General features: G+C 44.2%; 1 protein-coding gene across 1 annotated transcript; it reads left to right on the forward strand.

Moving 5' to 3' along the window:
* Positions 1 to 24,159: 24,159 nt before the first annotated feature.
* On the forward strand, positions 24,160 to 25,524 carry LOC136354819 (serine/arginine-rich splicing factor SR45-like). The gene has a single exon (XM_066306563.1). It carries the CDS (start codon positions 24,399 to 24,401, stop codon positions 25,434 to 25,436), a length of 1,038 nt encoding a protein of 345 aa, XP_066162660.1. The 5' UTR covers positions 24,160 to 24,398; the 3' UTR covers positions 25,437 to 25,524.
* The last annotated feature ends 755 nt before the right edge of the window (positions 25,525 to 26,279 follow it).

Genomic DNA, 26,279 nt, shown 5'->3' on the forward strand with positions numbered 1-26,279 from the left:
GCTAAAATCGATGTTATAGATCAGCTTCCTCCTCCTGTGAACATCAAAGGAATCCGCAGCTTCTTGGGACATGCCGGCTTTTATAGAAGGTTCATCAAGGACTTTTCTACAATCGCCGGACCTCTGACCAATTTGCTAGCCAAGGATGCGCCCTTTGAGTTCGATGACGCATGCCTAGAATCTTTTGAAATTCTCAAAAAGGCACTTGTCTCCACTCCAATCATTCAACCTCCTGATTGGACTCTGCCCTTCGAGATCATGTGTGATGCAAGCAATTTTGCTGTTGGTGCGGTCTTGGGCCAAACCAAGGATAAAAAGCATCATGCAATCTGCTATGCTAACAAAACTCTGACTGGAGCTCAGTTAAATTATGCAACTACCAAAAAAGAGCTGCTCGCGGTTGTTTTTGCTATCGATAAGTTTAGATCTTACTTACTGGGAGCCAAGGAGATAATCTATACTGATCATGTTGCTTTGAAGTACCTACTCACTAAGAAAGATGCTAAACCACGTCTCTTCAGATGGATTTTGTTGCTCCAACAATTTTACTTAGAAATTAAAGATAAAAAGGGAGTAGAAAATTCTGTAGCAGATCATTTGTCCAGGCTGCGGATCACTGACACGCAGGAACAACCGATAAACGACTTCTTGAGAGACGACATGCTGATGACGGTTCGTGACTCCAACCCGTGGTATGCCAACATAGTAAACTACATGGTATCCAAGTACATACCACCAGGGGAAAATCAACAAAAACTAAAGTATGAAAGTCGCCGTCATATATGGGATGAGCCATACCTATATCGGGTCTGCTCCGATGGCTTACTACGAAGATGTGTGCCAACTGATGAAGGACTTAAGATCATAGAGTGATGCCATGCCTCACCCTATGGTAGCCATTACGGTGCATTCCGCACCCAGGCCAAGATTTGGCAAAGTGGTTTCTTCTGGCCAACAATGTACGAAGACTCAAAAGAATTCCCCAGAAGATGCACAAGCTGCTAGAGGCAAGGAGGAATCACTGCTCGCAATGCAATGCCCCTCACATACAATTTGCAAGTCGAGATATCCGATGTTTGGGGTATAGACTTTATGGGACCTTTCCCTAAGTCTCGCAACTGCGAGTACATTCTGGTGGCAGTTGACTATGTCTCCAAGTGGGTTGAGGCTATGCCGTGCAGCGCCGCGGATGCGAGGCATGCCAAGAACATGTTCATAGAAATCATCTTCCCAAGATTTGGTACCCCAGAATGGTCATAAGTGACGGAGGTTCTCACTTCATTGACAAAACCTTCCGAGACCTCCTACGAGAGATGGGAGCCAAACACAATGTCCTTACCATCCGCAGACCAGTGGTCAAGCAGAAACATCGAACAAACATATTAAGAATATTCTACAGAAGACGGTCAACAAAATGGGAACAAGATGGAAGGATAGATTGCTGGATGCACTGTGGGCATACCGGACAACATACAAGACACCCATTGGAATGTCCCCATATCAGATAGTCTACGGGAAGTCATGTCGACTACCTGTGGAACTTGAGCACAGAGCATACTGTGCCATCAGAAACTGGAATATGGACTTTGAAGGAGCAGGAGAATGGAGAAAAATGCAAATTGCTGAACTTGAAGAATGGAGAGAGAAGGCCTACCATAACGCAAAGATATACAAAGAAAGGACGAAGCGCTGGCATGACAAAAGGATAAAAATCAAGAAATTCAAGCCAGGAGACAAAGTGCTAATGTTCAACTACAGGGTTAAGCTTTTCGGTCACGGAAAATTGTGTAGTAAATGGGAACGACCGTTCAACGTCATCGATACCTCTTTGCACGGGGCAATCACACTCCGCGACAATTCAGGTAATATATTCAAGGTAAACAGTCAACGCTTAAAGATTTTCCTTGAGCCAAATGAAACTTTAGATGAAGAAGTGGATGTCATTGAATTAATTGATTATGAACTATGATGATTTCATCTAATGCATGCTTAAAACCCTGTATAGTTGTCATTTTTGTGCTTAGATTAGGTTTTAATGAGCCTAGGGAAAAATTGGCAGCTAGCTGGACCCACTAGGGTTCGTCCGAACCTGCTGGTTCGGCTGAACCAGGGCGGCGCCCGATCAGCCCCAATTTTGAACCTCAGTCTCCCCCGCTCATCTATAGTCTGTTGTGATGCGCATTCGGGGGTAGATCAGTCGTATCAGACCCAGAACCCTGTCCTTCCTCCTCTCTCCCACTTTTGCAAACCTCCTCTTCTTCTCATCTCAATTCCATTGCTTCATCACCCTCAATTCACCAGTGGCTGGCAAATCTTTGATCCCATTCATCGGCTCTTCCTCCAACTCCACATACAACCTTGACGGAGAGCCGACACCGGTGAATCAATTGATCCTGGTGGAGCATTACACGATGGAAGGGGTGAATGCACTGTGGGCACAACCCCTTGCAACAGTGCCAGGCTCCCCTGCGATTCTGGAGCTGATCGGCAAGCTCCCTGGTTCGGCCGAACCCTTCTCGGCCCCGTTCGGCCCCCCGTTCGGTAGTGCGATCCCTCTCCCCTCGCCATGTCACAAGGACAAAAATTCGGGGGGATTCGCTTGCGCGACGGCCGACAACGGGAGAACTCGTCTTGTTGAAGGCGCGACGCCTTTTCCAAAATGATGAGAAGGCCGCTCCACCTCCCGCCGAGCGCTATGTAGGCACCCTGTTCACCAAGGCAGGGGATGAGGTGTTCCATAAGTATGTTACACCCACCGCTACTCCATCCACTCCGAAGGAGGAGCGTTTCCACATTCAAGGAGTGCGAACTCCTGGTGGCGGGTATGGCAAGGGTTTACTCCGGCCGTTAACAGCATCAGAGAAGGAGGGGGCAGCGGAATCCCATAGCCCTCCACCTATGAAGGTGAAGCATAATTTGACACCCCCTCCAATTGTGAGGGCTCCTGGCCAATATCAAGAAGATGAGGTGAAGTCGCCGGAACCCTCGATCCATAAGCTCGCCGCACAAGTGAAGAAACTCCGCAAGGAGAACATAGAGCTTAGGGATCGCAACACGGAGCTAGGGGTAGAGCTTGCTGAATTTAGAATTAATTTCAATAGCCTTAGTCGCGGTTTGTGCGCTGAGATCAAGCGCGCATTCGTAGAAATGGGAAAGGAAAATAAGTATTACGCTAATTAGATGCTTCCTTTCCATGAATAACATAGTAGTAGGTGCTTGGTTTTATTTTTCCAATCATTTAAGCACTTGCTACGAATAATGTGGCTCATTGGTGTTAACCCCAATGTTTGCCAAAATTTGTTTTGTTTCATGTTTAATAAAATTTAGGTTTTGAATAAGTGTGGGGGAGATATCTCAGCTTCTTACGTGCACATAATCTGAAAATTACTTAATGTCTGAACACCTGGAAGGCACTGAACTCTGCAGAAAATTGCAGAGGTATTGGGCACCAGAGTGGTTCGGCCGAACCACCAGGTTCGGCCGGACCAGTGTTGGCCGTAGTACCTCCCAGTTTTCACAAGTAAGCAGGTGAGCACGTCTTTTATCTGTATATCTCCACCATGATATAGTACTAGAGCTAAAAATTTAGAAAACAATTGGTTCAAGCATATGTGAAAGATAAAATTTCCAACTAATGAAATTCTTCATGTGATTAAACTTGTATATTCATCATTCTCAGCTGAACTTGTGCTTGTGAACCACCATCCATGTTTAGCGAACCTTATGCATCTAAGTAATTGCTTTATGTGAGATGATTCAAGATGAAGGGAATCCTTGCAACTCTTGTTATGACTCTTGGGAATTTGTTTTCAAAAATAAAATGGTTTAAAAGCTCAATCCTCCAATTGACTTCATCTTATACCTACCAAGGTGTCACACCCTGAAAATTCAAAATATATAAATTGTTGCTTAATTGGAATTTTTAGAAATGATTTTAAAAAAACCCTAGAAGAGAAGATCTAATTTTAATTAATAAATTCCAATATAAAATGGGGCCAGATAAAATTTCATTAAATACTTTGCTTAATTCTATAATTCCTAGATTTTTCTGGGATTTATTTGAGCTAAGGAAGTATTTTTAATAAATGGAATTGCATTTCATGAATAATTTAAATTGAAAAAGGTTTTTTAAAATCCTCTTTTGGCTTTGGGCCGAAAGTCGGCCCAAAACCCTTTTCTCCCTCCCCGGCCCAAGTCGGCCCAGACCGCAGCCGCCGCGCGCGCGCGTTCGGTCGCTGACAGGTGGGGCCCACCTGTCGGACCCATCGTCTACCTCCGGCCGCCGCCGCCCGAAACCCTAGCCGAGCCGCGCCGCCGTCCCCTTCAAAATCCGGCTGCTCCTTTCCTTCTCCGGTGAAATCTTTTGAGGGGAAACAATCTCCGGGATCTCCTCCACCTTTTCTCTTTTGGAATCATCGGCTTAATCGTTTTGGAAGTTCGTCGATTCGAGGTCGAATCGGATCGGTCTCTTTCCTCCGAACCCCGAGGTTTCCTTCGCGTCGCCGGTTGCCGTGGGCCTTCGCCGCCGCCTCCTAGCCCCTTTAAAAGGATCCCCAAGCTCTCCTCTACCCGTCGCCACTCTCGCCTTCGCCTCTCGTCGTCCGTAGCGCCCTAGCGTCGTGTAAGCTAGCGCCGCCGTCGTCGCCGCCGCTCCAGCCGTGCGCCGCCGTCACTCCTGTTGTCGCCGTCGCTCGGGGAGGTCGCCTTCGTGGTCGCCGTCGCATCGCCGTCCTCGTCCGCCCCTTCGCCGTCGCTGAAGACCGCCGGAGCACCGTCGCCGTCGTCGAGCCGAAGGTCTCCGCCGTTTCAACCTCGTCGCCGTCGCCGTCCGCTGCTCCTCCGCCGTTGCTTTGGTCACCGGTGAGTTCGCCGCGTCGCCCGCTTCGTGCTGGTGTCCTCCGTTCGCGCCGCAGCGCCGTCGTTCGCCGGCGAGCATGCGCGCCCGAGCCGCCCGAGCCGCCACCGGTGATGACGTCACCGCTGACGTCATCGGGACTGTCCGCCGTGAGCCGGCCGTGGACCGGTTGATCTCAGCCGTCCGTTTTGGATGGATCAATCTCGGCCGTTCGTTTCCGTGAGCCGCCACCGTGCGCCCGGTCCACCGCAAACCCTAGCCGCTGACGCAATAAATCCCTTTTTTCTTTTCAAAAATAATTCATTATTGCGTCATAATTCAATTAAAATCAATATAAGTGTTTTAATCCGATTAAATCTTCAAAAATTCATAACTAATTCATCTTAGCTCGGATTTAGTTGGTTCAAGTCTCTAAATTTTTCTAAAATTGAGATCTACATGTTAAAAATATCCACATGTACTGTTCATGCTTGTTTATGTGCTGTTTTGGTGATTTTGCTCTTTCCTGCTTAGATTCCGACGTTCCCGGAGAGTCCGTTTTCGTAGGAGAAGATTTTGAAGAGTTCCAAGGCCAGCAAGGCAAGTCACACAGATCCCAAACAACCCTTTGAGCATATTGATCCCGTTTAAAGCTATTGTTTCTTTTCAACTATTGCATTTATTTTCGAATGTCATTGGGTGGAATTAACCTATTGTTTGTTATAGCCCTTTTGTTCTGGATTACTTTATTCCTTGATATCTTGGGTTATTATAACTTGACTAGTTGAGCTCTATATGTTGGTTCAACTAGAAGTATTAGATATAATTGCTTAGCCCTGCTTAGAAACTTTAGCACACTATTGGGATAACTTTATGACTCACTATTATTTAATGATGGCTTATTGATAGTTCACGATGGTCAATCGTGATTGGTTAATTAATTAATGTGCCAACTAAAACTTGATAATGGTGGGTTGTGAGCACATGGTTTTGAGAGTCGTGCTCATGACAATTAAGGACCGGTTCACGAGTTTCGGTTGTGAAACATTAACCATGCCAACCACAAGCCAACATGGGCAACGGCTTTATCTTTTGTATAGCATGGTTCATTGCGGGGCACCAGACTGAGAAGTGGCAGAGATAAGCCCACGGGGGTCACTGGGGAGTCCATGCCTTGTTTATAAGGGGGTGATTATGATCCAGGAAAGGTGCACTGTAGTGGATTGTGTTGTGCAAGGGGTATTGTCACAACTCCTTTCCGAGGTACCGTGGTGGTATTGAGGCACATGGTGACATGATGTGGAGTTGTGTCTTGTGGGTACAGTGGTACACCTCTGATCAGAGTAAAACTATTCGAATAGCCGTGCCCGCGGTTATGGGCGGGTCTAACAATGTCTTTCGTGATTAGTCTCACACTTCTCACCATAATAAATGATGCTTTAATTGATAATAATTTGATTAGCTCCTGGTTTGGAATGGTATATTCCTGGTTTGGAGATAGATCTGTACAGCCGGGTATGGTTGTTCAGAATGGTTGGGCCTATACAACAGGGTATGTTGTATAGCGTTGGATTAATATTGTTTAATTATTACTTAACAGTTTCATTAAATTCTGAAATGTTTATTAAATGCTGTTTATGCAAATAAAACCCTACTATGCCATCCTTTGTTATCCTGTGCACTTGCATGTTTGCTGCGTGGCTTGCTGAGTATGTCATATACTCACCTTGCAATCATTCATCAGAGGAAGAGTTCTACAATGATGCTGATGGTGTGGAGGATTAGGTGTAGCCCTGGTCAAGCTGCCTGTGGAGTGGAGTCGTCTGCGCCGTTTATCTTATTTTCCGCTGCTTAGATCTTTATTGATTGAGAGGAACTATATACCTCTGTAATGATATTTTATTCGCTTATTAATTAGAATAATAATTGTACTCTATTATCAATTTGTTATTGTGTGCCTCGGCTGATTCCTGGACGAGGGATTCACACACATGTAAGCGTTTGGAATTTTGGATAGAAATTCCGGGCGTGACAAGTTGGTGTCAGAGCCCCCTTGACCCTAGGTTATGCCAAATGGTTACCCATAGAAGCCCTCTAAAAATTATTGGAAAAGTAGAACTGTTCTCCTCCCCTTCTCTTTTAATTAAACCAAACTAATGGCACATGCACTTCATAATCTCTTTTAATGGTTCTCATTCAAAATCTATTCCAGTGTTATTAGTACTGTACATCTATTACTGTACTAATGGCTCATTTTACCAGCAAAAGTTTTACAATATTGTTTTATTTAATCTTGATGCAAGGAAATAAATTTAGCATGTTATTTAATCTTTTGGAACCTGTTGTTCAAAAGTACAAAATTTGTAACCCTGTTTCCAACTGTTTCAACTTATCTTGCAAGCTTGGTTTATTTTATTTACTTACCTTTTACTTTGATTTTCTAACTTTATTCAAATTAATCCAAAAACTTGTGCTATTAATTGGATAAATGTCTTAACTCCCTCCTTTCACTTGTCTTTAGATGCCGCGCTACAAGCCTGAGTACTTGTTTGGTGTTGAGGGATTTGTCCAGGAGTTGCGTACGATGTCCTTTGCCATAGGATTTGGGACTGCTCCTTTTTATGCTCAGATTCCTCATGATCGTCATGAAGAGAAGTGCCGAGTCAAAGTCACCTTGAACAGTAATAGTGAAGATGTCCCCTCAGTGATGTTCGAAGCTAGAGGAAGAAACTACACCATGCATGTCAGGAGGTGGCAAGGATCGCCATAGGAGAGCTCCGCGATCGCTATAGTGATCAGTTGGCCGACACTGAGTATCGCTACCATCCTCGCCAACCCCAGGGAAGTGACCGTGGCAGCTACCTAGAGACTGAAGGAATTGAGAATGATGCTACCACAAGGCATTTGGTTGAGATGCTGTGGGCTGTGGATGAAACCCGTGCGGAGACTGTATTAGCAGCTCAAGATCGTGAAGACCGGAATCGTGGAAAGATTTGCAAGCTAGAGGACAAGGTGGATCGTTTGGAGAAGGAATTAGCCGCATTGAAGGGAGAAGCACCACCGCAGAAGGCCAGGATTCGTCTTACCGCAAGGAAGAGAGCTCTTTTTGTCCCTCGCTACCAATTGGCGCCAAAGGTCCGTGTGGTGGAAAAAGAAGTTACCCCAGTTCTAGTAGATCCTCCGGTCATCAACGTAAGTGATGATGAAGGAGAAGAATCGAAGCACACTCATTCCAAGATTGAGTGGAGAGCAACTCAAGATGATGAAGACGAGCCGAACGAGCCTTCAATCAACTCCGATGCCCGGAAGAACTAGAATGCCATGTCAAGCCGTTGTCTTAGATCGTTGTGTTAGCTTGTTTGTTTAAGTTTGGTTGTGTGGGTCTTGCGTGTAATTTACATCAGTGGTGGGATGTAAGTGCATGCGTTTGTTTGCTTCTGAGTGTTAGGAAGTTGGTGAGTTTAGTGGTGTGAGAGTCTTCAGTTTTGTAATAATGAAACTCACTTAAGATCAATAAAAGTTAAAGTAATTCTCTGTCCTAAGTAGTTTTCCCCGGTTTCTCTTCTTGTGTCCTGCCCATGCCAGATGGTGCTCACTCACAGCAATGGGAATGGCCCCCAACAACAATAACAACAACAACAACAATGGAGAGAATCCCACACTTGCCCAAGTCCTGGCTCAACAGACACAACTTATGAACATGATGATGCAGCAACTCCAGAACCAGCAGAACCAGGGGAATAACCATGCACCTCCCCAGAACAAGTTAGCAGAATTTCTTCGTGTGAGGCCGCCTATTTTCTCTAGTACCACTAATCCTGTTGAAGCTGGTGATTGGCTGCATGCCATAGAGAAGAAGTTGGATTTGCTTCAGTGCACCGATCAGGAGAAGGTCTCATTTGCATCACACCAGTTGCATGGCCCTGCCTCTGAATGGTGGGATCACTTTCGCCTTAACAGGACTATTGCTGAACCTATCACTTGGCTTGAATTCACCGCTGCTTTCCGGAAGACGCATATAGCATCGGGAGTTGTGTCTCTCAAGAAGAAGGAATTCAGGTCGCTCACTCAGGGGTCTCGCTCTGTTACGGAGTATCTGCACGAGTTCAATCGTCTGGCTCGTTATGCTCCGGAAGATGTGCGCAATGATGAAGAGCGCTAGGAGAAGTTCTTGGAAGGACTTAATGATGAGCTTTCTTACTCACTCATGACTGGGGATTATCTTGATTTCCAGAAGTTAGTGGATAAGGCTATTCGTCAGGAGGACAAGTACAATCGCATGGAACAGAAGAAACGCCGGATTGCTCAATTCAAGACACAACAGGGGAATAATCAAAGACCGCGTCTTACTTTAGGACCCCAATCCATGCCACAGGGAGGTTCTTCGTCTGTTGTTCGTCCGCAGCGTCAGTTCTTCAACAACAATGCTGGCAACAACATCCGTAATCAAGCTCCACGCCCTGTTGCAGCTTCGACACAGCAACAACCTGCCAAGAAGGAGCAAGGCAGCAAGCCCGTGGTGTGTTTCAACTGTGGAGACCCAGGACATTACGCTGACAAGTGTCCGAAGCCCCGACGCGTGAAGGTTGTCCCTGCCCAGAGCAACTCTACCGCACCAGCGCCAAAGGCCCGTGTCAATCATGTTGCTGCTGCAGAAGCTCAAGGTGCTCCAGATGTGATTTTGGGTACGTTCCTTGTTAACTTAGTTCCTGCAACAGTGCTTTTCGATTCTGGTGCTACACATTCATTCTTATCTATGAGTTTTGCGGGAAATCATGGGATGGAAGTAGAAGATCTTAGACGTCCTTTGATGGTTAGTACCCCAAGTAATCAAGCACTCTCTTTGCAACGTAGCCCCTCTGTCAGAATAGAAATTAAAGGAGTACCATTTCTGGCCAATCTTATCCTGTTAGAATCCAAAGACCTTGATGTCATCCTAGGGATGGACTGGTTAGCCAGACATAAAGGTGTGATAGACTGTGCCAATAGAAAAGTAACTCTCACCAGCAATGATGGTCGAGTTGTAACTGTTCATGCATTGTCTTCTGAGTTTTTAAGGTCGAGACTGAACCAAATAACTTTGGAAGAGATTCCTATAGTCCGGGAGTATCCCGATGTGTTCCCAGATGATTTACCTGGTATGCCGCCTAAAAGGGATATAGAGTTCAGAATAGATTTGGTACCAGGAACAACTCCGATCCATAAGAGACCTTATAGAATGGCAGCCAATGAGTTGGCAGAAGTCAAGAGGCAAGTAGACGATTTGCTTCAGAAAGGATACATCAGACCGAGTTCATCTCCATGGGGAGCTCCAGTTATTTTTGTGGAAAAGAAAGATCATACCCAGAGGATGTGTGTGGACTATCGTGCACTAAATGATGTGACTATCAAGAATAAGTATCCGTTGCCCAGAATTGATGATTTGTTTGATCAGCTTAAAGGTGCCACCGTTTTCTCCAAGATAGATCTTCGATCAGGATATCACCAGTTGAGAATCAAAGAGGAAGATATACCTAAGACAGCTTTTACCACTAGGTATGGGTTGTTCGAATGTACTGTTATGTCTTTTGGACTCACCAATGCCCCTGCTTTCTTCATGAACTTGATGAATAAGGTGTTTATGGAATACCTAGACAAGTTCGTGGTGGTCTTTATTGATGATATTCTTATCTACTCCCGAACCAAAGAAGAGCATGAAGAACATCTTCGCCTTGCACTAGAGAAGCTACGAGGACATCAACTGTATGCTAAGTTTAGCAAGTGTGAATTTTGGTTGTCTGAAGTGAAGTTTCTTGGTCACGTCATCTCAGCCGGAGGAGTTGCCGTTGATCCCAGTAATGTGGAATCCGTAACCAACTGGAAACAACCAAAGACAGTTTCAGAGATCCGCAGTTTCCTAGGCCTCACAGGTTATTATCGGAGGTTTATAGAGAATTTTTCCAAGATTGCTAAGCCCATGACACGGTTGCTTCAGAAAGATGTGAAGTACAAGTGGTCAGAAGAATGTGAGCAGAGTTTTCAAGAGTTGAAGAATCGCTTGATATCAGCTCCTATTTTGATTTTACCTGATCCAAAGAAGGGTTTCTAAGTGTACTGCGATGCATCCAAACTTGGGTTAGGTTGTGTTCTGATGCAAGATGGGAAGGTGGTTGCCTATGCATCTCGTCAGTTACGTCCGCATGAGAAGAACTACCCTACTCATGATCTTGAGTTAGCTGCAGTGGTTCATGCGTTGAAGATTTGGCGTCATTATCTTTTCGGTACTCGTACAGAGGTATATACCGATCACAAGAGTTTAAAGTATATCTTTACTCAGCCGGATCTGAACATGAGACAACGGAGATGGTTGGAATTAATTAAGGATTATGACATGGGAATTCATTATCATCCGGGAAAGGCTAATGTTGTAGCAGACGCTCTTAGTAGGAAAGGCTATTGCAAAGCTACGGAAGGATGACAGTTGCCATTGGAATTATGCCAGGAAGTTGAAAGATTGAATTTGGGAATTGTCCGAAGGGGTTTCGTTGCAGCCTTAGAAGCGAAGCCCACTCTAATTGATCAAGTTAGAGAAGCCCAAATTAATGATCCTGATATTCAAGAAATCAAGAAGAATATGAGAGGAGGAAAAGCTATTGGTTTCTTGGAAGATGAGCAAGGAACTGTATGGTTGGGTGAGAGAATCTGCGTCCCCGACAACAAAGATTTAAAAGATGCAATTCTGAAAGAAGCTCATGATACTTTATACTCCATTCACCCTGGTAGTACCAAAATGTACCAGGATCTCAAGGAAAGATTTTGGTGGGCAAGTATGAAGCGTGAAATCGCAGAATACGTAGCAGTATGTGATGTTTGTCAGCGAGTCAAGGCAGAACATCAGAAACCCGCCGGTTTGTTGCAGCCTTTGAAGATTCCTGAATGGAAATGGGAAGAAATCGGTATGGATTTTATCACTGGTTTACCCAGAACGTCAACAGGCCATGACTCTATTTGGGTGATAGTCGACAGATTTATCAAAGTGGCTCATTTCATTCCAGTAAAGACAACCTATTCCGGAAGTCAGTTAGCGGAATTGTATATGGCAAGGATTGTGTGTTTGCATGGCGTCCCTAAGAAAATAGTGTCTGATCGAGGCAGTCAGTTTACTTCAAATTTTTGGAAGAAGCTTCAGGAAGAGATGGGTTCTAAGCTGAACTTTAGTACTGCTTATCATCCGGAGACAGACGGACAAACCGAAAGGGTGAATCAGATTTTGGAAGACATGTTAAGAGCTTGTGCTTTAGACTTCGGTGGAAGTTGGGATAAGAATCTACCTTATGCAGAATTTTTGTACAACAACAGTTATCAAGCTAGTCTTCAGATGGCTCCTTACGAAGCACTGTATGGTCGGAAGTGCCGCACTCCGCTTTTGTGGGATCAAACGGGAGAACGTCAGGTTTTCGGGATGGATATCCTAAGGGAAGCAGAAGAAAAGGTAAAGATCATTCAAGAAGGATTGCGAGTGGCTCAGTCTCGTCATAAGAGTTATGCCGACAATCGCCGCAGAGATTTGAGTTTTGAAGAAGGAGATTATGTGTATCTTCGTGTCACGCCTCTTCGAGGAGTTCATCGTTTCCACACCAAAGGAAATTGGCACCGCGTTTTGTGGGACCTTATAAGATTGTCAGTAGAAGCGGAGAGGTTGCTTATCAGTTGGAGTTACCTCAATCTTTGGCAGGAGTCCATAATGTGTTCCATGTGTCGCAATTGAAAAAGTGTTTAAGGGTACCTACCGAAGAAGCTAATCTTGAACAGATAGAAGTCCAAGAGGATCTGACCTATGTTGAGAAACCAATCCGTATCTTGGAAATAGATGAGAGAAGAACCAGAAATCGAGTTATCCGCTTTTGCAAAGTCCAATGGAGTAATCACTCGGAAGAAGAATCAACTTGGGAACGAGAAGATGAATTGAAGTCAGCTCATCCGCATTTGTTCGCCAGTTCTTCCGAATCTCGAGGACGAGATTCTGTTTAAGGGGGGTAGGTTTGTCACACCCTGAAAATTCAAAATATATAAATTGTTGCTTAATTGGAATTTTTAGAAATGATTTTAAAAAAAGCCTAGAAGAGAAGATCTAATTTTAATTAATAAATTCCAATATAAAATGGGGCCAGATAAAATTTCATTAAATACTTTGCTTAATTCTATAATTCCTAGATTTTTCTGGGATTTATTTGAGCAAAGAAAGTATTTTTAATAAATGGAATTGCATTTCATGAATAATTTAAATTGAAAAAGGTTTTTTAAAATCCTCTTTTGGCTTTGGGCCGAAAGTCGGCCCAAAACCCTTTTTCTCTCTCCCCGGCCCAAGTCGGCCCAGACCGCAGCCGCCGAGCGCGCGCGTTCGGTCGCTGACAGGTGGGGCGCACCTGTCGGACCCATCGTCTACCTCCGGCCGCCGCCGCCCGAAACCCTAGCCGAGCCGCGCCGCCGTCCCCTTCCAAATCCGGCCGCTCCTTTCCTTCTCCGGTGAAATCTTTTGAGGGGAAACAATCTCCGGGATCTCCTCCACCTTTTCTCTTTTGGAATCATCGGCTTAATCGTTTTGGAAGTTCGTGGATTCGAGGTCGAATCGGATCGGTCTCTTTCCTCCGAACCCCGAGGTTTCCTTCGCGTCGCCGGTCGCCGTGGTCCTTCGCCGCCGCCTCCTAGCCCCTTTAAAAGGATCCCCAAGCTCTCCTCTACCCGTCGCCACTCTCGCCTTCGCCTCTCGTCGTCCGTAGCGCCCTAGCGTCGTGTAACCTAGCGCCGCCGTCGTCGCCGCCGCTCGAGCCGTGCGCCGCCGTCGCTCCTGTTGTCGCCGTCGCCGTCGCTGAAGACCGCCGGAGCACCGTCGCCGTCGTCGAGCCGAAGGTCTCCGCCGTTTCAACCTCGTCGCCGTCGCCGTCCGCTGCTCCTCCGCCGTTGCTTTGGTCACCGGTGAGTTCGCCGCGTCGCCCGCTTCGTGCTGGTGTCCTCCGTTCGCGCTGCAGCGCCGTCGTTCGCCGGCGAGCATGCGCGCCCGAGCCGCCCGAGCCGCCGCCGGTGATGACGTCACCGCTGACGTCATCGGGACCGTCCGCCGTGAGCCGGCCGTGGACCAATCTCGGCCGTCCGTTTTGGATGGATCAATCTCGGCCGTTCGTTTCCGTGTGCCGCCGCCGTGCGCCCGGTCCACCGCAAACCCTAGCCGCTGACGCAATAAATCCCTTTTTCCTTTTCAAAAATAATTCATTATTGCGTCATAATTCAATTAAAATCAATATAAGTGTTTTAATCCGATTAAATCTTCAAAAATTCATAACTAATTCATCTTAGCTCGGATTTAGTGGGTTCAAGTCTCTAAATTTTTCTAAAATTGAGATCTACATGTTAAAAATATCCACATGTACTGTTCATGCTTGTTTATGTGCTGTTTTGGTGATTTTGCTCTTTCCTGCTTAGATTCTGACGTTTCCGGAGAGTCCGTTTTCGCAGGAGAAGATTTTGAAGAGTTCTAAGGCCAGCAAGGCAAGTCACACAGATCCCAAACAACCCTTTGAGCATATTGATCCCGTTTAAAGCTATTGTTTCTTTTCAACTATTGCATTTATTTTCAAATGTCATTGGGTGGAATTAACCTATTGTTTGTTATAGCCCTTTTGTTCTGGATTACTTTATTCCTTGATATCTTGGGTTATTATAACTTGACTAGTTGAGCTCTATATGTTGGTTCAACTAGATGTATTAGATATAATTGCTTAGCCCTGCTTAGAAACTTTAGCACACTATTGGGATAACTTTATGACTCACTATTATTTAATGATGGCTTATTGATAGTTCACGATGGTCAGTCGTGATTGGTTAATTAATTAATGTGCCAACTAAAACCTGATAATGGTGGGTTGTGAGCACATGGTTTTGAGAGTCGTGCTCATGACAATTAAGGACCGGTTCACGAGTTTCGGTTGTGAAACATTAACCGTGCCAACCACAAGCCAGCGTGGGCAACGGCTTTATCTTTTGTATAGCATGGTTCATTGCGGGGCACCAGACTGAGAAGTGGCGGAGATAAGCCCACGGGGGTCACTGGGGAGTCCATGCCTTGTTTATAAGGGGGTGATTATGATCCAGGAAAGGTGCACTGTAGTGGATTGTGTTGTGCAAGGGGTATTGTCACAACTCCTTTCCGAGGTACCGTGGTGGTATTGAGGCACATGGTGACATGATGTGGAGTTGTGTCTTGTGGGTACAGTGGTAAACCTCTTATCAGAGTAAAACTATTCGAATAGCCGTGCCCGCGGTTATGGGCGGGTCTAACAATGTCTTTCGTGATTAGTGTCACACTTCTCACCATAATAAATGATGCTTTAATTGATAATAATTTGATTAGCTCCTGGTTTGGAATGGTATATTCCTGGTTTGGAGATACATCTGTACAGCCGGGTATGGTTGTTCAGAATGGTTGGGCCTATACAACAGGGTATGTTGTATAGCGTTGGATTAATATTGTTTAATTATTACTTAACAGTTTCATTAAATTCTGAAATGTTTATTAAATGCTGTTTATGCAAATAAAACCCTACTATGCCATCCTTTGTTATCCTGTGCACTTGCATGTTTGCTGCGTGGCTTGCTGAGTATGTCATATACTCACCTTGCAATCATTCATCAGAGGAAGAGTTCTACAATGATGTTGATGGTGTGGAGGATTAGGTGTAGCCCTGGTCAAGCTGCCTGTGGAGTGGAGCCGTCTGCGCCATTTATCTTATTTTCCGCTGCTTAGATCTTTATTGATTGAGAGGAACTATCTACCTCTGTAATGACATTTTATTCGTTTATTAATTAGAGTAATAATTGTACTCTATTATCAATTTGTTATTGTGTGCCTCGGCTGATTCCTGGACGAGGGATTCACACACATGTAAGCGTTTGAAATTTTGGATAGAAATTCCGGGCGTGACACAAGGCCATATGCAAGTACATTAATGATCAACCTTATTATGCAAATGATTGCTTGACATTATATTGAGCTTTGTCAAATTTATATGACTCGTGTTAGATATCTTTCATACTCTCATGATCGAGGGGTCATTTCCATTTCCATTTTTCCACAATATATAATTAAGCTAAGCTTCTACACTAGAAGATGGCTTTCCACAAAAAAAAATTCCATTCAAATAAACTCCTACATTAGACTATGCTTTCTTCTCTTGGAAAAATTCTTGCCAAAATAAAAAAAAAGGGGAAGGAAAGGCATGGCTATGAAAAAAATAGAAAAGAGAAGGAAATAAAGTTTGCTCCCAAAACATTGAGCAAAGTTGGAAAGAACATATAGTAATGCCCCTTCTATATTCATGCCGAGAAAACCAAAGGGGAGAGAAAGTATAAGAAAAAGGGAGATTCATTTCTTTATTCCATCATTCCACAAAATATTTTACTTTTTCATTTTCCACCACAAATAAAGACCCTTGATCTAGAAGTATAACTGATGATCTTCTTGAGTCCGTATTTTTGGCTTTGCAATATATATGATGCAGGTATGTCACAGTTTATCCCTACCAAGCTACAAATATCAGCCTTAGAATAGGAATGAATTCTGGCACATTTTGCCTTGGTGAGGATCCAAAAAGAAAATATACATCCTTGAGAGACAAGAAAGAAAGTCAATATGAGGAAAAGAGCTAGTTTGCGAAAATTTATAAAAATCCCATGAGTCTGACAGAGAAGCAAGAAGGACTGAAATCGAGATCATTCCATTTATCAATTACTCAAGATGGTAAGATAGCCACTGATAAAGTTCACAGGTGCAGGTATGGTTTTGAATGATTTATATGCTTGATTTATATCTTGAAGAAATTCATTCTACACTAACCTTTACTCAGGGACGAGCAAAGGGCTAAGTGTGGGGGTTTTTCTTGGCGGCTGTTAAATGTTGATTCTATACCGCCAACATCTGCATAAAATTCAGATAATAAAACATTCAACATAGTGATAGGTGCTTAATCTCACATATTCTACAAGTGTTGGTGTATATTTGTATGAAGATGATAAACCCTAAGTTGGAAGGAAAATCGGACTAAAGTGAGGAGAATTATGTATCCATACAAGGAGAGGTTGTGAACTTCATCGAAACATCAGTAAATCAACCCAAAAATTCGAGAAAGAGACAGAGGAAGGTCCTAGGAGTCTACCGACCGAAGGCCAGGCCAGGAGGGCCCAGCCTAGGTTCGGCCGAACCCTGGTGATCACCGTTGATCCCAGGTTTTGGCATGGGCGGTCTTGATCATCTCGTGATGGTGGTTGCGGAGCATTTCCGACAATTCGCATAGTACAACCGTAATACCTACCTCTATATAAAGGCTTCACTCTCTCACTTCACACACACACTTCCAAGTTTGAGCTGAATTATAAGAGGCTCTATTGTACTATATTGTATAATGGAATAGGAAGAGAGTAGAGTAGAAGAAGTCGGGAGAATTCCAGAGTTGTCGGTAATCTTCTCCTACTTCTTTTATTCTGTTTATTACTATGAATTCAATGTTATATTCTTCTTGAGTAATTTTGATTTATTTTGTGAGAATTATCTCTTGGTTAGTTCCTAAGTAGCATACGGTATTATTGTTCACAATAATCAACTAAAATGTTTATTACTCTGAATTCAACGTAATATTCTTCTTGAGTAATTTTGATTTATTTTGCGAGAATTATCTCTTGGTTAGTTCCTAAGTAGCATACGGTATTATTGTTCACAATAATCAACTAAAATATAGTGATTGCTTTGGTGAGTTATAAACACTAAAGTAGATATTAATTGCTTAGACGTGGTGTTTAGGTAATTATTATCCAGTAATTGTTGCATATCCCACAGTACGTTTGAGGTTGGTGTAGAGGTGGTAACAGCCCTCGAGATCACTTAAGTCCTCCCTGTCCGGGTACGTAGTAGAGCGACATCTGGGAACAGCGGGTTGCCAGTGCCTGAAGTATTGCGTTAGGATTAAATATAAACTTTCCCTAGACACTGTTTCTCACTAGTAAATCCTCTCTATCCTGGCCTATCATTTGCTTGGTGACCTTGGATGAACCAGAGGAAGATCTGACCACACACATTCCCTTGGATTCGATACCCTTTGAATTCTCCGTAGGGGAAGTGCTACATCGGTATATCCGTGCTTGCGGATTTTATCTGTGATCGTAAGAAATACCAACACTTGCTGAGTATTGTGAATACTCATCCTTGCTCAATTTCACCCTTTTTTAGATCTGGGTCAAGAGGAGGACCCTTATGACTACTACTATGATGACTTCGATAATTTAGAAAACCCTCAGAGTTTGTTCCTTCCTAGTCAAACTTTATTAGACTTCCGCTGTATAATAGTAACCCTATGTATAATTAGTTAGACAATCAGCTTTGTAAATCCCAAGTATTGTAAACTTTACCTATGCAATGAAGAACCAGCTGTATTATATGTATGAATTATTTACTAATCCAGGGCTTGATACATTAATCATGGTCGGATCCAAGTCATTAGTTTTGGGACCCGACAGAACTGGTATCAGAGCATATGTTTGACTATAGGATGAACCTTAAGGATTACTAACCCAGTTAAGTTTGAATTTATTTCAAGCTTATTGTTTTAAGGGGGGTAGATTTAACTTGCGAACACACACTATATATTTCATTTGTGTATTTCAGGTCAATGGCAGAAAGGCATGAGCGTTTTGAGACAACGATCCCTATACATAACAATGATTGTGCTGACCAGTTGATCAAGTTAATGTTAAAGCTAAAAATAGCTGAAGTACCGGAATTCTATTCACATCCTTACCAAAAGGGAGATCGCTGGGAGTATGACATGACTATAAAGATCAATCCACCAAGGGGAGAAACAGACATGTACTATTTCAGGACTCGTCATAGGCGGGATACAATACGAGCAGCCTTATATGATGCATCTAGGGAGGCTTTTCTACGCCTGAATCATATCTATCAAGACAAACTCCAACATTCTCGCTATTGTTATCATCCTATGCGGGAACCTGGCGAGGATTATTGCACTATCCAGAATATAGACTACAATGAGCAACCAATGAAAGCATGCATGTCTCTGTGGATGGAAGCTGCAGACGATATGTATGAGCAAGCCCTTGAGCATATGGACATGCAGCGCCAACGTCTAGAGGAAGCTGAACGCAAGGAAGCCGATATAAGATACAAATACCGAGTGCTACAAAATCTATATGATGAGAAGGAGAAACAAAACTCCATACTCCATATTTGTGTCGCTGGAGCATCATTTTGTCTTCATCAAGTACCCGGACTAGATAGCGATGACGATGATGAGGATGATGGTGGACATTTATCACCAGTACATGGGGATGAGCCACAGGGGCCCAATCCTCAAGATATGGGTGAAGGAGTTTTACAAGGCCTTCCACCATCACCATCACCGTTGTATCCTATCCACTCTGATGATGAAGCTGAAGCCGAAGCAACACCCTCAGCTATGGACATAAGTGAAGCTAGCCAAGAACCAGAAACAACAAGAGGGACCCGAATGTTTCATATTAATGATTTGAATGTTCCTCCTGTTTGGGTTGAGACTCAAGAAGAAGAAGATCCTGAAGAACGGATTTTTGAAACACAGGAACATATCACTGTTCATCCTAAGACTTGTGAAGACCATGACGATGGGATTCCCTACTCATGCCCTACCACCAATACAATGGATATAGCTACAACATATAATGCTGGTTTTTCACAGTTTGCACCTACGTCTTTATTTCCTAATCCTGCAGAAGGCACGGGAGGGTGGCTTGATGACTAGAAGTTATAGATAGAATGTGTATAACTAGGGGTCTTATAGATAAATAAACGCATTAGTATAAGTTAGTTAGTACTCCTCACTAACCACTTGTGTGAAATTACCTCTTTCTTGTTTTCTTTTGGCTTTTTCTTTTGTTTTCTCTTTTGCTACTTTTGTATGCATCATGTATAATATTTTCTATGTATAATTAAGGATGTTGACTCCCCTTTGAAAAGACAGCAGAAATTCCAAATGAATCCGAATGATGGCAATCCTGAAGGAGGAGAAATTCCCCAGCCAGATCCTACTACTTTAGTAGAAGTAATGGCAAAACAAACTCAATTATTAGAAGCCATTGCTCAAAATCAAGGGAATAAAGGACAAGGTAACCATGCTGAATTTATGAGGGTCAGACCACCAACTTTTTCAAAAACAGAAGAACCTATGGATGCCGAAGATTGGCTACGGGCAATAGAAAAGAAATTAGCCTTGGTCAGAACTGATGAACAAGAGAAGGTAACCTTTGAAACCCATCGATTAGAAGGACTAGCCAATGAATGGTGGGAAGCTTATCAAGCATCAATAGACGACCCTGCCCATATTATTACCTGGAAAGAATTCCGTACAGCTTTTAAAAATACTTTCATACCTAATGCAATAATTAGAATGAAAAAGAATGAATTTCGGAGATTGAGGAAAGGATTCATGACAGTCCAAGAATACTTAAATAAATTTACACAACTTGCCCGATATGCTGCTTCAGATATTCAAGATGAGAAGGAAAACATTGAAAGACTTATTGAAGGACTGCGTGATGAACTACGAGGACCGATGATCGGCCAGGATCATGAAAACTTTCAAAGTCTAGTCAACAAAGTAGTTAGACTAGAAAATGATCAAAAGATGATTGAAGGATTTCGGAAAAGAAGGATAAATCTGCAATGACAAGTACCTACTAAAAATCCATTTCAGATTCGGAAGACTTACTCTTTTCAGCCATCTTTACCTAATACTAGACCTGGTATGCCACCAATTCAAAGACCAGGCATGAGAATAGAAGATTCACCATGCTTTGTTTGTGGGAAGACTGGACATTTTGCTCGACAATGCCCCAATCGTCAAAGTACTAGTGCCCAGACTTCAAATCAAAAACCATCTACTATGGGCTTTATAAACAAAAATCCTCAAATTATTAAAGGTGAACCAAACTTTGGACGTGGACAAGTACATAACTGATGGTATTTATTAGCGACACTACTGGAAATATAATTCCCAGCAATAGCACTAGAAATAACCTTGGTATATTATGGTTACATATGTGATCCGCAAGCGCATGGATATACCATTGTAGCATTTCACCCGGGAATATTCCAAGGTATCGTATTTATTTTATCCCAAGGGAAGATATAATAAGAGAGTACTATGTTAATAGTTTATATATTACCTGTATACATCAAGGTCTATGCAGGGGTAAGTTAAGCTTAAGAGTAGAGTGACACACAGGTAAGGATTTAGCTAACTCCTACATTCTCCTAATTATAGCTAAGTGGTAGTAGTTTAGATAAGTTCTATTCCTGTACTTCTAGTATACAACATCTTAGTATATTCTAACTAGTATACACTATGTAGTATAACCCCTTTAACAATGCAACATAGCTAAGCCCAAGCATAGCTATGCCCACCCGACGCATCGCAAAGTTACCCCGGGTTGCCGAGTTTCTTACGACAACCTGTCATAACCCTCCAACCGAAGTAGGATACGGAGGTGTATCCAACCCCAGGAAATTGTATGTAGGAATATAAACTACGGGGGAGACGTCCATACTGAGTTGTCACCATCAGCGGCATGCAAATCACCCAGAGAATATACCCCCAAATAATGATAAGTGATAACCTAAACCCCATGCTTAAGTTACTACTTATTACTCTATAGCCTTGCAATCGGTGCAGAGCATCTGAGTCCCCGAGCCATAACTCTCGGCCTAGCCAAAGCAGACTTATGAGCCGGTAATCAGACATTATACCAGCATCAATGGAAATCCCAGAAGGTCTAACCACATAGATTATACTACTTATGAATAAACTAAGACTGGTACTCATACTCTATGATTGGAATAAAGTACCGAACTTGTATAAAGAAGAATATTATATTGATAAATGGAAGTCTTACAAAGAAGAAAGAAAAAGCTATAGAACCTTCACCGAACTCCCCGAAGCTTCCGCGGACATGAAACTATTCTAACTCTACCCCACTAACACTAATACTAACTTTGTAGAGAGCTTTTATCCTTGCTTGAGTGTGTATTGGAAGTGAAGGAGGCGAGGTCATTTTATAGCACCCAATGACGATTGTAGAGCATGGGAAATGTCGGAAATGCCCCGCAACCGCCATCAGGGGTTCATCCGGAGCGTCCACGCCAAAGGGGAGAGCCAACAGCTGAGATCAAGGTTCAGCCAATCCTAGTGGTTCGGCCGAACCCTAGACTGACCCAACAGGCCTGGTTTTTGTACTGCTGCTTCCTCCTCGGCCTCCTTTATCTCCTGGCCAAAATGCGACTAGATTGGGCTCAACAAGGGTCGGCCGACCCTTTATGGGCTCTTCTGGCCCCCAACTTCCTCTAGGAGATTTCCATGTGGGCCCCTAAATTAGTGACACACATTCTAGGCCCATTTGTGATTATTAAATTGGACTTTTGGGCCTTCTCATGTAATTGTAGATCACCGGCAGACTTTCGACTGATTGATCGATATATTTCCACCTCCTCCTCTTCATTTATGAGTGCTTCTCCTGCATACATGTTAGTAGCAAAGCATATAGTGGAAGTAATTATTTTATTTGGGAAAGATTGAACCTTTGCTTGTCCCGAGTAAAGGACGAAAGGAACAAAGACTTGGTTGTTGATCAGGAGTTGCTGCAATGTTGTATATCTCAAAGATACAGATGCAAGGTATGGATACTCTCTCTCAAATTAAATAAGTTTGGCACGGTGGCTTACCCTTACCCCTAATTCCCACGAGACACTGCCTTTCCTTGTCTTGAGCGGTTGAGAGACAGAACAGCAATTAGAGCGCTAGTTACCCAATCTTTATTCAACTTTTATTCCGGAGGTTTTCAAATGATTTTTTGCAAAAGAAAGCCAAGTTCCAAAAATGATTCTCTAGATCACTCAAATTGTTTGAATATGAATTCCTCACTAGATTTGCCTTTATGATTCCTACTCTAAGGTTTGATATGTGGAGCTTGGTAGGGATCAAACATGGCATACTTGTATTCTCATTTATTACTAAGTCAAAAAACTTGGACTAAAATAGATGACTAATCATACTCAAGATCAAGATCGTGCAAAGTGTGTGTGAATAATATGGTGGAAAATATGATGGAAAACAAAATGTGGATAAAGAAAATGCTTCTCATTTGTGCTTATGCTTTTCCTCCAAAATATCCTTTAATTTTCATAGAGAGGGTATGGCTAGTTTTTCTCTTTTTTTTTTCTTTTTTTTTCTTTCATGCTCCAATTTTGGGAGAGCAAGAATTTATTATTTTTCTCATAGCCATACCTTTCCCTATTTTTTTCCTTTAATTTTTGCAAAGGATTTTTCTTTGGAAAGAAAGCATGGATGGAGAGCTTATTTGTGGATAATGATGACATGGATATGGTGGATGATATGAATGCTATCTTCCAATGTAGAAGCTTAGCATATGTGTGCATATGTGGGTGTATGATCTTGATCATAAAGCATGAAAAGTATCTACACAAGTCACAAGGATTTGACAAAGTTCAATGGAATTACAAGTAACCATAATGTATATGGCTTAATCAATATATATATTTTTGGCTCTAGTAGGAATTCATATCAAATGAGGAACTTCCAAATTTATCATTTTGAAAAATAAAACATCCGGAATTCAAGTCAAATTTAGAACAGGGTCGTAGCATGTCACGTCCTGATAAATTCATCCCGAAATAAAAATCATTCTCTAAAAGGAATAATAGAATTAATTAAAATTCAAAAAGAAATTGGTTAACACTAAAATACGTACAAGAAAAATTCGAATGTGGCCCGGAGAATTTTTGTTAAATTCTCCTTGGTCTAAAATGAGCCCTCAAATTTTACTTGAATTTTCAAAGCACCGGAAATATTTATTAAGCAACAAAAACAATTATCAAAGTTTATTAAAAAGAAAAACCTAAAAATAATCCTCCTTCCTCCTTTGGGCCAAGTCTGGCCCAAAGTCCTCTCTCTCTCTCTCTCTCGGCCCGCGGCCAAAGTCCTCTCTTCCTCCCTCTCTTTTTCCTTCCCTCTCTCTCTCTTGGGCCGCCCTCCCTCCTTCCCCTCGGCCCAGCTCCCTCCTCCTCCCTCTCTCCCCCGGGCCGCCTCTCCCTCCTCTCCTCCTAGGCTGGCCGCCCGGCCCAAGCCGCGCCCCCCTGCCCGAGCCGCCCCTCCCTCTCGCGTGCACGCGCCCGTCACGCGCGCTGACCACGTGCCTGACCGGTGGGTCACACCCCCAGGTCGTCTTCCTCCTCCCGCACGGCCTCCTCTCCCTCTCCCGGAAACCTAGCGCCATTGCTCCCCCAAATCCACGCGATTCAAAACAGGAATTCCAAAATTGATTAGAGGGAATTAATCCCCTTTCCTTCCTCTTCAATTCCCCCCAATTTCCCCCTTGATTCGTGCCCTCTGACGCCCGGAACGGCCGCGCCATTCCCGGCCGCCTTCCATGGCCGCCGACCGTGTTTCCCGTCGCCGTTCCGCCCTCTCCCATGCTCGGCTCCCTCCCCCATCCTATAAAATGGAACCCCCTCGCTCCGTTCTATCATTTTAGCCCCCTCCCGCACTCTCCCGTGGCCTCACCACCTCTCCCCACCATCCTCCTCTTTCTCCCATGCCACCGGCCGCCTCCAGCCGCCTCTCCCTCCTCGCCGGAGCGCCGTCCGGTCGCGCCGTCGCCACCAGCAGCCTCGCAGCCGCCTCCTCTCCCCCGGGCCATCCTCCGTTTAGCGCGGAGAGCACCGGAGACGCGTTCCCGCCGGTGTTCAGTGGCGTCGCCGCCACTACACCGTCTCCGGCCGGCTCCTGTTCGTCGCCGGTACGCCGATCGACGCCGCCGTCTCCTCCTTCGATACCGCGGCATCGTCTCCTTCCCCGGCCACTCCTCGGTTTCGCCGGAACACCGCCGTGCCGCGCCGGCCTCTCCATCCGCCTCACCGGAATTTCCCCGGTCGGCCCTTTCTCCACCCGTGCGCCGTCGGCCGCGCCACCACCGCCGCCGGCATCGCAGCGGCAAGGTCGCCCTCGGCCTCGCCTCCCCTCCACCCGAACCCCGCCGGTGTTCATCGTCGTCGTCTCCGTCCGACGTCGCCATCCCCTCTTCCGGTCGGCCGTTCCTCCTCACCGGCTCATCGTCTCGCGGTGCCGCCTCCGTCGTCGGATTCGCAGCGGCGTGTTCCGCGCCGTCCTCGCCTCCGTGCAGCTGCTGCCAACTGCCTCGTCGCCTCCTCACCGGCCCCGGTCGTCGTCGTCGTCGTCCTCTCGTCGTTCCCGGTTTCACTCGTCGTGGCGTTCGTCCCTCCGTCAAGCCGTTCTCGTTCGTCGTCCTCGCTCCGTCAAGTGCCGTAGCCCCGTCATCGTCTTCGACCTCGCCTCCGCGTCGCCAAGCGTTGCGCCGGTCGCGTCTCGCTTTCGTGCAAAGATCGCCGCCAAAGTCGCTCCCTCGCCGTTTGTCACATCCTGATTTTTGTTTCAGGATTTATAAATTATTTAATAAATTATTATTAGAATTTATATTAAATGTTCATTAATTTACAAGTGAAGTTAAATGTGGGAAATAAAATTTCCTTAATTTAAAGCATGGATGGATTTAATTTTTTATTAAATTCTCCATGGTTAATTATACTCTCTGGAATATTCTCGGATTTTTCGGAGCTCAATTCCTAATTTTTAATCATACAAAGAGCATTTCAGTAATTACCCACATATTAAATTAATCATTAAATGGTCTGGTTTTAATATTGTTAAATACTTTGGGTGTCCAAGTATGTTCAAGATTTTTCTTGGAATTATTTGAGCATAGGAAGTATTTTTAACAATTCAAAGATCATTTCATTGATTAATTTAATTGGAAAAGTAATAATAATCCTCTTCCTAGTCTTGGGCCCTTTCCAGCCCATCTCCCTCTTTTGTGTGCTCGGCCGTGCAGCCCAAGTCGGCCCAGCCGAGCTTCCCCCTTCTCTTTCTTTCTTTGCTTTGTTTTCAGCCAACCCAAGACGAAAAGTCTAATTTGCCTCCCCCTTCTCTCTCCCTTCCTCTCAGCCCGCATAGAAGTCTGTTTTTCGTCCCTGTCGCTACAGTGCTCCTTCTTCTACCTCCAGACGGAGCCCGAGCTCTCCAGCCCGTGCACAGTGCCGCCGCCTCCTCCCACCAATCCGGCCACATCGTTGCTCCTTTCTCCAAATTAGTTGCGGGAATGGAATCCCCTCAATCTCCTCTTCCTTTTCCCCAAGAAATCCCCAAAAGTTTATATGGAAATCCTTTCCAATTTCGCGGTTCAACCTTTCCTTTTTCCGGCGAAGATCTAAACTTTCCCGAGTTTTTCCCGTCGTTGTGGGCTCGATCCCGGCCTCCCATGGCTATAAAAAGGACCC

This window comes from Oryza sativa, chromosome 12 (genome assembly GCF_034140825.1).
Source record: "Oryza sativa Japonica Group chromosome 12, ASM3414082v1".
NCBI lineage: Eukaryota > Viridiplantae > Streptophyta > Magnoliopsida > Poales > Poaceae > Oryza > Oryza sativa.

Bases quoted from the DNA above. Each gene is read 5' to 3' on its own strand.
- LOC136354819 (XM_066306563.1), top strand. From the start codon at position 24,399: ATGCTCGGCTCCCTCCCCCATCCTATAAAATGGAACCCCCTCGCTCCG.